The 14,012-nt window shown below is 37.6% G+C and overlaps 1 protein-coding gene across 1 annotated transcript in view; it reads left to right on the top strand.

The window, feature by feature from the left end:
• The first annotated feature begins 1,538 nt into the window (after positions 1-1,538).
• The window catches only part of LOC133563670 (protein arginine N-methyltransferase 8-B), a 73,510-nt gene continuing 61,036 nt past the window's right edge, over positions 1,539-14,012 (top strand). Inside the window, exon 1 of the mRNA XM_061917936.1 lies at positions 1,539-1,769. Within this exon, the coding sequence (XP_061773920.1) occupies positions 1,689-1,769 (81 nt within the window). The 5' untranslated portion in view covers positions 1,539-1,688. The remainder of the gene's footprint in view (positions 1,770-14,012) is intronic.

Below are 14,012 nucleotides of genomic sequence, written 5' to 3' on the forward strand. Positions count from 1 at the left end.
TCCCACTTCCAAAGACATGCACCTGGGGATAGGTTGATTGGCAACACTAAATTGGCCCTAGTGTGTGAATGTGAGTGTGAATGTTGTCTGTCTATCTGTGTTGGCCTTGCGATGAGGTGGCGACTTGTCCAGGGTGTACCCCGCCTTCCGCCCGATTGTAGCTGAGATAGGCGCCAGCGCCCCCCGCGACCCCAAAAAGGGAATACGCGGTAGAAAATGGATGGATGGATGTCTTTGTTCATGTTTAGTTCTGGACTCTGCCGATTCCTTGTGTTTGAGCACTTCCCCGTTTGTTTAGTCACCATGGCAACGTTTTGTGCTCCTCCTCACGGGCTCCTGTCACACCTCCATCCATCCATCCATTTTCTACCGCTTATTCCCTTTCGGGGTCACGGGGGGCGCTGGCGCCTATCCCAGCTACAATCGGGCGGAAGGCAGGGTACACCCTGGACAAGTCGCCACCTCATCGCAGGGCCAACACAGATAGACAGACAACATTCACACTCACATTCACACATTAGGGCCAATTTAATGTTGCCAATCAACCTATCCCCAGGTGCATGTCTTTAGAAGTGGGAGGAAGCCGGAGTACCCGGAGGGAACCCACGCATTCACGGGGAGAACATGCAACCTGTTGTTGATTATTATTTGTGTATTTAAGCCCACCTGATTCCTCAGTTCGTCCTCGGTCCATTACTTGCTTCCCGCAACACGTCACGTTTTGTATCCTTCTGCCCTCGATTATTTTGTGCTAAGTTCCGCTGTGTGGCACGTCGTTTAATGATTTCTGTTTCCTGCTACGTTTTTAGCATTAGCTTTCCGTGCATTGGCACGCGCTTTGTTTTTCTCCTTTTTTGCACCAGTGTTCTTTTGTTTTCCATCCATCCATTTTCTACCGCTTATTCCCCTTTTGGGGTCGCGGGGGGCGCCGGCGCCTATCAGCTACAATCGGGCGGAAGGCGGGGTACACCCTGGACAAGTCGCCACCTCATCGCAGGGCCAACACAGATAGACAGACAACATTCACACTCACATTCACACACTAGGGCCAATTTAGTGTTGCCAATCAACCTATCCCCAGGTGCATGTCTTTGGAAGTGGGAGGAAGCCGGAGTACCCGGAGGGAACCCACGCAGTCACGGGGAGAACATGCAAACTCCACACAGAAAGATCCCGAGCCTGGATTTGAACCCAGGACTGCAGGAACTTCGTATTGTGAGGCAGACGCACTAACCCCTCTGCCACCGTGAAGCCCGTTCTTTTGTTTTATTATATTAAAACATATTCTTACCTGCAATCCTGCTGACTGGTAGTGTGTGCATCCACGAAGTGGCAACAAGTGCGCCGAACGCGTGACAAGATGTGGTGTTCCTGGGATTAAAAGGCCTCACCTTTTCTCCTCCAAACATATTGCTGGGGTCAGTTATCTGCGACTGCAAGCTATCAATTCCAGGAAATAAGTTGATGTGTGTTATTCACATACAGTTTTGAAAATGCGTGGTTTTAACCATATGCTGTTTCTATAGCTGCCACAGCCGCAGCCGGTCCGCATCATTCCATCGCGGTCGGCTCAGCCCGCCTCCTTGCCAAAGCCTGTGCCTTCCATCCAGCAGCCGACACCAAGACCTGTTCTACCGCCGCACACGCCACACGCCGCCGGCCTTCCCAACTGCTCTGGACGGGGCAAGATGGCCAAGCCATGTAACCCCGAGGAGATGACCTCAAAGGACTACTACTTCGACTCCTACGCCCACTTTGGCATCCACGAGGTACGACCACAACACTTACAGACCCAATCAATAGGATATAGGATTATTCAGCGTAATGGTTTCTGCAGGGTCGGCAAAATGGCAGCGGAGCAACTCATGCGTGTCAAATAGACCCGTGTTTTTCCAACCACACTGGTGGGCCGCGAGATATGGAAATGATGCAACTTCACCTAATTGGATCAAAAAATATTATTTGCAAATCAATAATTATAATCTGTGTTCTAGTGTCTGTGCTGTATGGAGCTCGGCAAGGGAACCATGTACAACTCCGTATCAGTAGGTGGCAGCAGGTAGTTCATTGCTTGGTAGAAGTCGGAATGGTTTGTCGTGATCCCAATATGCAGAGCACAGCGGGAGGCAGGGTGCAGGTAAAAAAAAGGTATGTAACGCTTAAACCAAAAATGAACAGAACGGAAAGGAAAAGGCAATAGGGGCAGTATAGCTCGGTTGGTAGAGCGGCCGTGTCAGCAACTTGAGGGTTGCAGGTTCGATTCCCGCTTTCGCCATCCTAGTCAATGCCGTTGTGTCCTTGGGCAAGACACTTTACCCACCTGCTCCCAGGGCCACCCACACTGGTTTAAATGTAACTTAGATATTGGGTTTCACTATGTAAAGCGCTTTGAGTCACTAGAGAAAAGCGCTATATCAATCAATCAATGTTTACTTATATAGCCCTAAATCACTAGTGTCTCAAAGGGCTGCACAAACCACCACGACATCCTCGGTAGGCCCACATAAGGGCAAGGAAAACTCACACCCAGTGGGACATCGGTGACAATAATGATCCAGTGGGACGTCTGTGACAATAATGATTATGAGAACCTTAGAGAGGAGGAAAGCAATGGATGTCGAGCGGGTCTAACATGATACTGTGAAAGTTCAATCCACAATGGATCCAACACAGTCGCGAGAGTCCAGTCCAAAGCGGGTCCAACTCAGCAGCGAGAGTCCCGTTCACAGCGGAGCCAGCAGGAAACCATCCCAAGCGGAGGCGGATCAGCAGCGCAGAGATGTCAAGGCGGATCAGCAGCGCAGAGATGTCCCCAGCCAATACACAGGCAAGCAGTACATGGCCACCGGATCGGACCGGACCCCCTCCACAGGGGAGAGTGGGACATAGAAGAAAAAGAAAAGAAACAGCAGATCAACTGGTCTAAAAAGGGAGTCTATTTAAAGGCTACAGTATACAAATGAGTTTTAAGGTGAGACTTAAATGCTTCTACTGAGGTGGCATCTCGAACTGTTACCGGGAGGGCATTCTAGAGTACTGGAGCCCGAACGGAAAACGCTCTATAGCCCGCAGACTTTTTTTGGGCTTTGGGAATCACTAACAAGCCGGAGTCCTTTGAACGCAGATTTCTTGCCGGGACATATGGTACAATACAATCGGCAAGATAAGATGGAGCTAGACCGTGTAGTATTTTATACGTAAGTAGTAAAACCTTAAAGTCACATCTTAAGTGCACAGGAAGCCAGTGCAGGTGAGCCAGTGCAGGCGTAATGTGATCAAACTTTCTTGTTCTTGTCAAAAGTCTAGCAGCCGCATTTTGTACCAACTGTAATCTTTTAATGCTAGACATGGGGAGACCCGAAAATAATACGTTACAATAGTCGAGGCGAGACGTAACAAACGCATGGATAATGATCTCAGCGTCTTTAGTGGACAAAATGGAGCGAATCTTAGCGATATTACGGAGATGAAAGAAGGCCGTTTTAGTAACGCTTTTAATGTGTGCCTCAAAGGAGAGAGTTGGGTCGAAGATAATACCCAGATTCTTTACCGTGTCGCCTTGTTTAATTGTTTGGTTGTCAAATGTTATAGTTGTATTATTAAATAGTTCGGTGTCTAGCAGGACCGATAATCAGCATTTCCGTTTTTTTGGCGTTGAGTTGCAAAAAGTTAGCGGACATAATTCACTTCACTTCACTTCAATGAAGTAGGGCTGGGCGATATGGCTTTTTTTTAATATCGCCATATTTTTAGGCCATATCGCGATACACGATATATATATCTCGGTATTTTGCTTTAGCCTTGAATGAACACTTGATGCATATAATCACAGCAGTATGATGATTCTGTGTGTCTACATTAAAACATTCTTCATACTGCATTCATATATGCTACTTTTAAACTTTCATGCAGAGAGGGAAATCACAACTAAGTCAATTGACCAAAATTGTATTTATTAAAGTTATTAAACAATGGCACAAACATTCATGTCGTTTCCAAAACAGAAAGGGCAAGATTCTCAGAAAAACCTTGTTTTAGGTAAATGCATACTACTTCTAGCTATTTGGCTGTTCTAGTTTTTGTTTTTATTTTATTTTTTAATACACTACAGCACTTTGAGGTTGTTTACTCAATGTAAAGTGCTTTTTACAAATAAACAGAGGTGGGTAGAGTAGCCATAAATTGTACTCAAGTAAGAGTATTATTACTTTAGAGATGTACTGTGGGGCAAAAAAGTATTTAGTCAGCCAGCGATTGTGCAAGTTCTCCCACTTAAAATGATGACAGAGGTCTGTAATTTTCATCATAGGTACACTTCAACTGTGAGAGACAGAATGTGAAAAATAAATCCAGGAATTTTAAATAATTTGTAAATTATAGTGGAAAATAAATATTTGGTCAACCATTCAAAGCTCTCACTGATGGAAGGAGGTTTTGGCTCAAAATCTCACGATACTTCATGCTGCCTGCGCTAACTAAATACAGAGTCTCGGAAAACTGGCGTGCACAAGCGATCCCTCAGAAAGCTGGCGTGCACATCACTTGTGCACGCCAGCTTTCCGAGACTCTTATTTTGTTAGCGCAGGCAGCATGAAGCAGGGCTTTTATTGTGAAGATAGGAAATGTGCAGTCGGCCTTTAGAGTTTTGACGGAAGGGACGGCGCAAAAGTCTGTTGAAATAAAAAATGTTTCTCGCCTTCCTCTCTGTCATTTTTTCATAATAATGAACTGGCAGCAGCCAGCGTCATCTCACAAGACCCTCGGGTGCCGTGAATGTCAATCAAGCAAGCTACGGAATTTGCCGCCAATGTTTTTCTTGTAAAGTGTATGGAAGCTGGATGAATTAGATGCCAAAAACCGACCACTTTCATGTGGTATTGTACGGAAAGGACAACTTTTTTTCTCCTCCATTTGAAAATGTGGGCGTTATCATCATTACTGTCTGATTCCAATCAATGCAAGTCATCAGAATCAGGTAATACACCAACTTATATTCTTGTCTTCGTGAAAGAAAGACATCTATATGTGTTACACATGCTTGTATTATCATTAAACACATTTAACTTGTTTACAAAAATGTCTCTTTCATAAATAAATAAATATAAATGATATATATAAATGAGGTAGATCCCCTCGAGTTGGTCAATTGAAAAGTAGCTCGCCTGCAGAAAAAGTGTGGGCACCCCTGCTTTAAAGTCATCAGCATATTTACTAATAAATGTCTAAATTTGTCATAATTGGAAGTAATATTTTGCAAACATTGCGGCTCAAAAAACAGTAATTGGGTTTTACGGGTTTCAATCACGGCTGCCTCGCACAGATGCACATGCCCACGCCGCGTGCCCACCCAGGAGAGATCGTTGCAATCTAAAAGGATTAAAACAGCTGAAGGGGGGGTCACAATGGTTGCGGCTCTTTCGGGTGTGAGGACCCTGTAAACGTGACATGCAGCAGCTTTAACTCTTTTTTTTTTTTTTGCATTGTGTAACTGTGTTTTTGATAACGGTACCAAAATGATTTTGATACTTTTCTAAATAAAAGGGACCAAAAAAAATTTGAATTATTGGCTTTATTTTAACAAAAAAATCTTACGGTATATTAAAACATACTTTTCTTAATGCAAGTTTGTCCTTAAATAAAATATTGAACATACAAGACAACTTGTCTTTTATTAGTAAATAAACAAACTAAGGCTTCTAATTTAGCTGCTGACGTACGCAGTCACATATTTTGTCATTTATCATTCTATTATTTTGTCAACATTATTAAGGACAAGTGGTAGAAAATGAATTATTAATCTACTTCAGGGGTGTCAAACTCAAATACAGAGTGGGCCAAAATTTTAAACTGAACAAAGCCGTGGGCCGAGGTTGAACAAATGAATCTTTTAAGGACCAAAAAAAGTTTTTCATTGAATATTGAACAAGCAAGGCTTATATAACTTTATAGTGACATGCAAAATTGAGTTTAAAATAATAATTAAAAAATATCAATGGCATATCAAATCAAATTTAAATAAAAATTGAATGCCTCTTTTGTATTTGCAGCCTTCTGAGGTAAATATTAACATCACCTTTTTCCAGAGGCTAATACATTTGAAAATAAAATAATGAATAAATCAACCATTCAGGCCTTTTTACTTCTCAGTTACTGTCAGGGCTCAGGTGGGGGTCCGGAAGAGTTAGTGCTGCAAGGGGTTCTGGGTATTTGTTCTGTTGTGTTACGGTGCGGATGTTCTCCCGAAACGTGTTGGCCATTCTTGTTTGGTGTGGGTTCACAGTGTGGCGCATATTTGTAACAGTGTTAAAGTTGTTTATACGGCCACCCTCAGTGTGACCTGTATGGCTGTTGATCAAGTATGCCTTGCATTTACTTACATGTGTGTAGAAGCCACATATATTACGTGACTGGGCCGGCACGCTGTTTGCGAGGAGGGAAAACAGACTTGACGACAGGTTGTAGGGGACGCTAAAGGCAGTGCCTTTAAAGGCACACCCCCAATATTGTTGTCCGGGTGGAATTCGGGAGAATGGTTGCAGCGGGAGATTTTCGGGAGGGGAACTGAAATTCAAGAATCTCCCGGGAAATCGGTGAATGCGGTGTTACAGCAGCTCTAATGTTAATTTGATATTGCCTCAAGGGCCAAATGAAATTACATAGCGGGCCACATTTGGCCCGCGGGCCAGAGTTTGACACCTATGATCTACTTCTTCCTTTACTGTTAATATCTGCTTAAATTCTCTCATAACATGTTCTATCTACACTTCTGTTCAAATGTAATAATCACTTATTCTTCTGTTTGATACTTTACATTAGTTTTGAATGATACCAAAAATGTATGTATCAATCTGATACCAAGTAGTTACAGGATCATACATTGTTCATATTCAAAGTCCTTATATGTCTAAGGACATATTTCCTGAGTTTATAAACATAATATACACTTTTTTAAAAACAAAAGAAGATATTGTGATGCCAAAAAAAATAAGGTACTTTTCAGAGATGGTATAGTACCGAATATGAGTCATTAATATCGCGGTACTGTACTAATACCGGTATACCGCACAACCAATTTAATCAATCCAGTCCACTTTATTTATAGAGCATATTTAAACCCCGAAAGGGAATAAGCGGTAGAAAATGGATGGATGGATTTAAACAACAAAAATGTTTCCAAAGTGCTGCACAAAAATATTAAAAACAAGATTCCAATACTACTCTTAGCTCCACCAATGACTGAATAAAAACAAAATCAATACATATTAAACCTATCTAAAAATAAATATAATTAAAAGGGTAAAACCAATTAAAACAATGTATTGAAATACAAATATAAAAACACAGGAGGACCACACAACCCTAGTTGAGATTATTGCCATAACACAGGAAAAATCATCATTGTACGATATCATCAAGCATGTGAAAATCCTTACTTTTATTTCACGAGAACTGTCTTTTTCCTTCAGGGATCATTGACTTAACAAAAGAAGTTTATGACATATTAAAGACTGTAATAAAAAGAAAAAAAAGCTGCTGATTTGTCATGATTCAGGTACATTTCATTTCTGGACCTCACAATATGAAATAAAGAGCAAGCAGCAGTGAATAGGATTTATTTATCTCAGGGGTGTCAAAGTCATTTTAGCTCGGGGGACGTCTGGAGGAAAATCTATTCCCAACGGTAAAATCATGGCATGATAACTTAAAAATAAAGACAACTTCACAATGTTTTCTTTGTTTTACTTTGGCCAAAAAGAGAACAAGCACATTTTGAAGACGTACATCGGGAGAAAACATTTTAAATCTGTTGAAAATTCTGAGGAAATTGGTTCAACTTCAAAAAGGAGCAAAATCTATTTCCAATGGTAAAATCATGGCATGATAACTTAAAGATAAAGACAACTTCACATTGTTTTCTTAGTTTTACTTTGGCCAAAAATAAAATATGCACATTCTGAAGACGTACATCGGGGGAAAACATTTTAAATGTTGAAAATTCTGAGGAAATTGGTTCAACTTCAAAAAGGAGCAAAATCTATTTCCAATGGTAAAATCCTGGCATGATAACTTAAAAATAAAGACAACTTCACATTGTTTTCTTAGTTTTACTTTGGCCAAAAATAAAATATGCACATTCTGAAGACGTACATCGGGAGAAAACATTTTAATTTTGTTGAAAATTCTGAGGAAATTGGTTCAACTTCAAAAGGAGCAAAATCTATTACCAATGGTAAAATCCTGGCATGATAACTTAAAAATAAAGACAACTTCACAATGTTTTCTTTGTTTTACTTTGGCCCAAAATAGAACAAGCACATTCTGAAGACGTACATCGGGAGAAAACATTTTAAATCTGTTGAAAATTCTGAGGAAATTGGTTCAACTTCAAAAGGAGAAAAATCTATTTCCAATGGTAAAATCCTGGCATGATAACTTAAAAATAAAGACAACTTCACGATGTTTTCTTTGCTTTACTTTGGCTCAAAATAGAACAAGCACATTCTGAAGACGTACATCGGGAGAAAACATTTGAAATTTGTTGAAAATTCTGAGGAAATTGGTTCAACTTCAAAAAGGAGCAAAATCTATTTCCAATGGTAAAATCCTGGCATGATAACTTAAAAATAAAGACAATTTCACATTGTTTTCTTTGTTTTACTTTGGCCAAAAATAGAACAATACATTCTGAAGACGTACATCGGGAGAAAACATTTTAAATCTGTTAAATTCTGAGGAAATTGGTTCAACTTCAAAAAGGAGCAAAATCTATTTCCAATGGTAAAATCATGGCATGATAACTTAAAAATAAAGACAACTTCAGGTTGTTTTCTTTGTTTTACTTCGGCCAAAACTAGAACAAGCACATTCTGAAGACGTACATCGGGAGAAAACATTTTAATTTTGTTGAAAATTCTGAGGAAATTGGTTCAACTTCAAAAGGAGCAAAATCTATTACCAATGGTAAAATCCTGGCATGATAACTTAAAAATAAAGACAACTTCAGGTTGTTTTCTTTGTTTTACTTTGGCAAAAAATAGAACAAGCACATTCTAAAGACGTACATCGGAAGAAAACATTTGAAATTTGTTGAAAATTCTGAGGAAATTGGTTCAACTTCAAAAGGAGGAAAATCTATTTCCAATGGTAAAATCATGGCATGATAACATAAAAATAAAGACAACTTTACATTGTTTTCTTAGTTTTACTTTGGCCAAAGATAAAATATGCACATTCTGAAGACGTACATCGGGAGAAAACATTTTAAATGTGTTAAAAATTCTGAGGAAATTGGTTCAACTTCTAAAAGGAGAAAAATCTATTTCCAATGGTATAATCATGGCAGGATAACTTAAAAATAAAGACAACTTCACGATGTTTTCTTTGCTTTACTTTGGCCAAAAATAGAACAAGCACTTTCTGAAGACGTATATTGGGAGAAAACATTTGAAATTTGATGAGAATTCTGGGAAAATTGGTTCAACTTCAAAAGGAAGAAAATCTATTTCCATTGGTAAAATCATGGCATGATAACTTAAAAATAAAGACAACTTCAGGTTGTTTTCTTTGTTTTACTTTGGCCCAAAATAGAACAAGCACATTCTGAAGACGTACATCGGGAGAAAACATTTTAAATTTGTAGAAAATTATGAGGAAATTGGTTCAACTTCAAATGGAGCAAAATCTATTTCCAATGATAAAATCATGGCATGATAACTTAAAAATAAAGACAACTTCACATTGTTTTCTTAGTTTTACTTTGGCCAAAAATAAAATATGCACATTCTGAAGACGGACATCGGGAGAAAACATTTGAAATTTGTTGAAAATTCTGAGGAAATTGGTTCAACTTCAAAAAGGAGCAAAATCTATTTCCAATGGTAAAATCCTGGCATGATAACTTAAAAATAAAGACAACTTCAGGTTGTTTTCTTTGTTTTACTTTGGCCCAAAATAGAACAAGCACATTCTGAAGACGTTCATCGGGAGAAACCATTTTAATTTGATGAAAATTCTGAGGAAATTGGTTCAATTTCAAAAGGAGCAAAATTTATTTCCAATATTAAAATCATGGCAAAATAACTTAAAAATAAAGACAATTTCACATTGTTTTCTTTGTTTTACTTTGGCCAAAAATAGAACAAGCACTTTCTGAAGACGTATATTGGGAGAAAACATTTGAAATTTGATGAGAATTCTGGGAAAATTGGTTCAACTTCAAAAGGAAGAAAATCTATTTCCATTGGTAAAATCATGGCATGATAACTTAAAAATAAAGACAACTTCAGGTTGTTTTCTTTGTTTTACTTTGGCCCAAAATAGAACAAGCACATTCTGAAGACGTACATCGGGAGAAAACATTTTAAATCTGTTGAAAATTCTGAGGAAATTGGTTCAACTTCAAAAAGGAGCAAAATCTATTTCCAATGGTAAAATCCTGGCATGATAACTTAAAAATAAAAACAATTTCACATTGTTTTCTTTGTTTTACTTTGGCCAAAAATAGAACAAGCACATTTTGAAGACGTACATCGGGAGAAAACATTTTAAATTGATGAAAATTCTGAGGAAATTGGTTCAACTTCAAAAGGAGCAAAATCTATTTCCAATGATAAAATCATGGCATGATAACTTAAAAATAAAGACAACTTCACATTGTTTTCTTAGTTTTACTTTGGCCAAAAATAAAATATGCACATTCTGAAGACGTACATCGGGAGAAAACATTTTAAATCTGTTGAAAATTCTGAGGAAATTGGTTCAACTTCAAAAAGGAGCAAAATCTATTTCCAATGGTAAAATCCTGGCATGATAACTTAAAAATAAAGACAATTTCACATTGTTTTCTTTGTTTTACTTTGGCCAAAAATAGAACAATACATTCTGTAGACGTACATCGGGAGAAAACTTTTTAAATCTGTTGAAAATTCTGAGGAAATTGGTTCAACTTCAAAAAGGAGAAAAATCTATTTCCAATGGTAAAATCCTGGCATGATAACTTAAAAATAGACAACTTCAGGTTGTTTTCTTTGTTTTACTTTGGCCAAAAAAAGAACAAGCACTTTCTGAAGACGTATATTGGGAGAAAACATTTGAAATTTGATGAGAATTCTGGGAAAATTGGTTCAACTTCAAAAGGAAGAAAATCTATTTCCATTGGTAAAATCATGGCATGATAACTTAAAAATAAAGACAACTTCAGGTTGTTTTCTTTGTTTTACTTTGGCCCAAAATAGAACAAGAACATTCTGAAGACGTACATCGGGAGAAAACATTTTAAATTTGTAGAAAATTCTGAGGAAATTGGTTCAACTTCAAATGGAGCAAAATCTATTTCCAGTAGTAAAATCCCGGCATGATAACTTAAAAATAAAAACAATTTCACATTGTTTTCCTTGTTTAACTTTGGCCAAACATAGAACAAGCACATTCTGAAGACGTACATCGGGAGAAAACATTTTAAATCTGTTGAAAATTCTGAGGAAATTGGTTCAACTTCAAAAAGGAGAAAAATCTATTTCCAATGGTAAAATCATGGCATGATAACTTAAAAATAGACAACTTCAGGTTGTTTTCTTTGTTTTACTTTGGCCAAAAATAGAACAAGCACTTTCTGAAGACGTACATTGGGAGAAAACATTTGAAATTTGATGAGAATTCTGAGGAAATTGGTTCAACTTCAAAAAGGAGCAAAATCTATTTCCAATGGTAAAATCCTGGCATGATAACTTAAAAATAAAGACAATTTCACATTGTTTTCTTTGTTTTACTTTGGCCCAAAATAGAACAAGCACATTCTGAAGACGTACATCGGGAGAAACCATTTTAAATTGATGAAAATTCTGAGGAAATTGGTTCAATTTCAAAAGGAGCAAAATCTATTTCCAATATTAAAATCATGGCAAAATAACTTAAAAATAAAGACAATTTCACATTGTTTTCTTTGTTTTACTTTGGCCAAAAATAGAACAAGCACTTTCTGAAGACGTATATTGGGAGAAAACATTTGAAATTTGATGAGAATTCTGGGAAAATTGGTTCAACTTCAAAAGGAAGAAAATCTATTTCCATTGGTAAAATCATGGCATGATAACTTAAAAATAAAGACAACTTCAGGTTGTTTTCTTTGTTTTACTTTGGCCCAAAATAGAACAAGCACATTCTGAAGACGTACATCGGGAGAAAACATTTTAAATCTGTTGAAAATTCTGAGGAAATTGGTTCAACTTCAAAAAGGAGAAAAATCCATTTACAATGGTAAAATCATGGCATGATAACTTAAAAATAAAGACAACTTCAGGTTGTTTTCTTTGTTTTACTTTGGCCAAAAATAGAACAAGCACATTCTGAAGACGTACATCGGGAGAAAACATTTTAAATCTGTTGAAAATTCTGAGGAAATTGGTTCAACTTCAAAAAGGAGAAAAATCTATTTCCAATGGTAAAATCATGGCATGATAACTTAAAAATAGACAACTTCAGGTTGTTTTCTTTGTTTTACTTTGGCCAAAAAAAGAACAAGCACTTTCTGAAGACGTATATTGGGAGAAAACATTTGAAATTTGATGAGAATTCTGGGAAAATTGGTTCAACTTCAAAAGGAAGAAAATCTATTTCCATTGGTAAAATCATGGCATGATAACTTAAAAATAAAGACAACTTCAGGTTGTTTTCTTTGTTTTACTTTGGCCCAAAATAGAACAAGCACATTCTGAAGACGTACATCGGGAGAAAACATTTTAAATTGATGAAAATTCTGAGGAAATTGGTTCAATTTCAAAAGGAGCAAAATCTATTTCCAATATTAAAATCATGGCAAAATAACTTAAAAATAAAGACAATTTCACATTGTTTTCTTTGTTTTACTTTGGCCAAAAATAGGACAAGCACACTCTGAAGACGTACATCGGGAGAAAACATTTTAAATTTGTTGAAAATTCTGAGGAAATTGGTTCAACTTCAAAAGGAGGGAAATCTATTTCCAATGGTAAAATCATGGCATGATAACTTAAAAATAAAGACAACTTCAGGTTGTTTTCTTTGTTTTACTTTGGCCCAAAATAGAACAAGCACATTCTGAAGACGTACATCGGGAGAAAACATTTTAAATTGATGAAAATTCTGAGGAAATTGGTTCAATTTCAAAAGGAGCAAAATCTATTTCCAATATTAAAATCATGGCAAAATAACTTAAAAATAAAGACAATTTCACATTGTTTTCTTTGTTTTACTTTGGCCAAAAATAGGACAAGCACATTCTGAAGACGTACATCGGGAGAAAACATTTTAAATTTGTTGAAAATTCTGAGGAAATTGGTTCAACTTCAAAAGGAGGGAAATCTATTTCCAATGGTAAAATCATGGCATGATAACTTAAAAATAAAGACAACTCTCAGGTTGTTTTCTTTGTTTTACTTTGGCCAAAAATAGAACAAGCACATTCTGAAGACGTACATCGGGAGAAAACATTCGAAATTTGTTGAAAATTCCGAGGAAATTGGTTCAACTTCAAAAACATGAGCTCAGACTTGGTCTAAGTTTATCTACAAAGCCAGGATTAAACTTTAAGTCACGGTCTTTCTGGGATTGAACCAAAAAACACAACCTGTAAACTCTTCTAGTCATCAAATACCTCCTTCGTCATGTCCAAGTATCAATCCAGAGCTAACTCAACAAACCGTAAGAAAAACGGAGGTAAAACCTATTCAGAAGGGTCAAGTTCACCGTTCTGTTTGACAGATATTTTGGGGCAACGAGGGTTCCAAATGACCATGTGTTCGAAGCACACGACATAAAACGGCAGGTTTTAAGTTCCATGTCAGTCGAGGAGGAGGAGGAGCCACAGTCCCCCGGTTCAGGAACCTTGTGGTGTCCGCCCTGAGATCGGTAAGGTTGGGAGTTCAAACGGAGTCATACTAAAAGACTATAAAAATGGGACCCTGCTTGACACTCAGCATCAAGGGTTGCAATTGGGGGGGTTCAATCACCAAAAATTATCCCCGGGCGTGGCCACT

Source organism: Nerophis ophidion, linkage group LG12, assembly GCF_033978795.1.
Source record: "Nerophis ophidion isolate RoL-2023_Sa linkage group LG12, RoL_Noph_v1.0, whole genome shotgun sequence".
Lineage (NCBI taxonomy): Eukaryota > Metazoa > Chordata > Actinopteri > Syngnathiformes > Syngnathidae > Nerophis > Nerophis ophidion.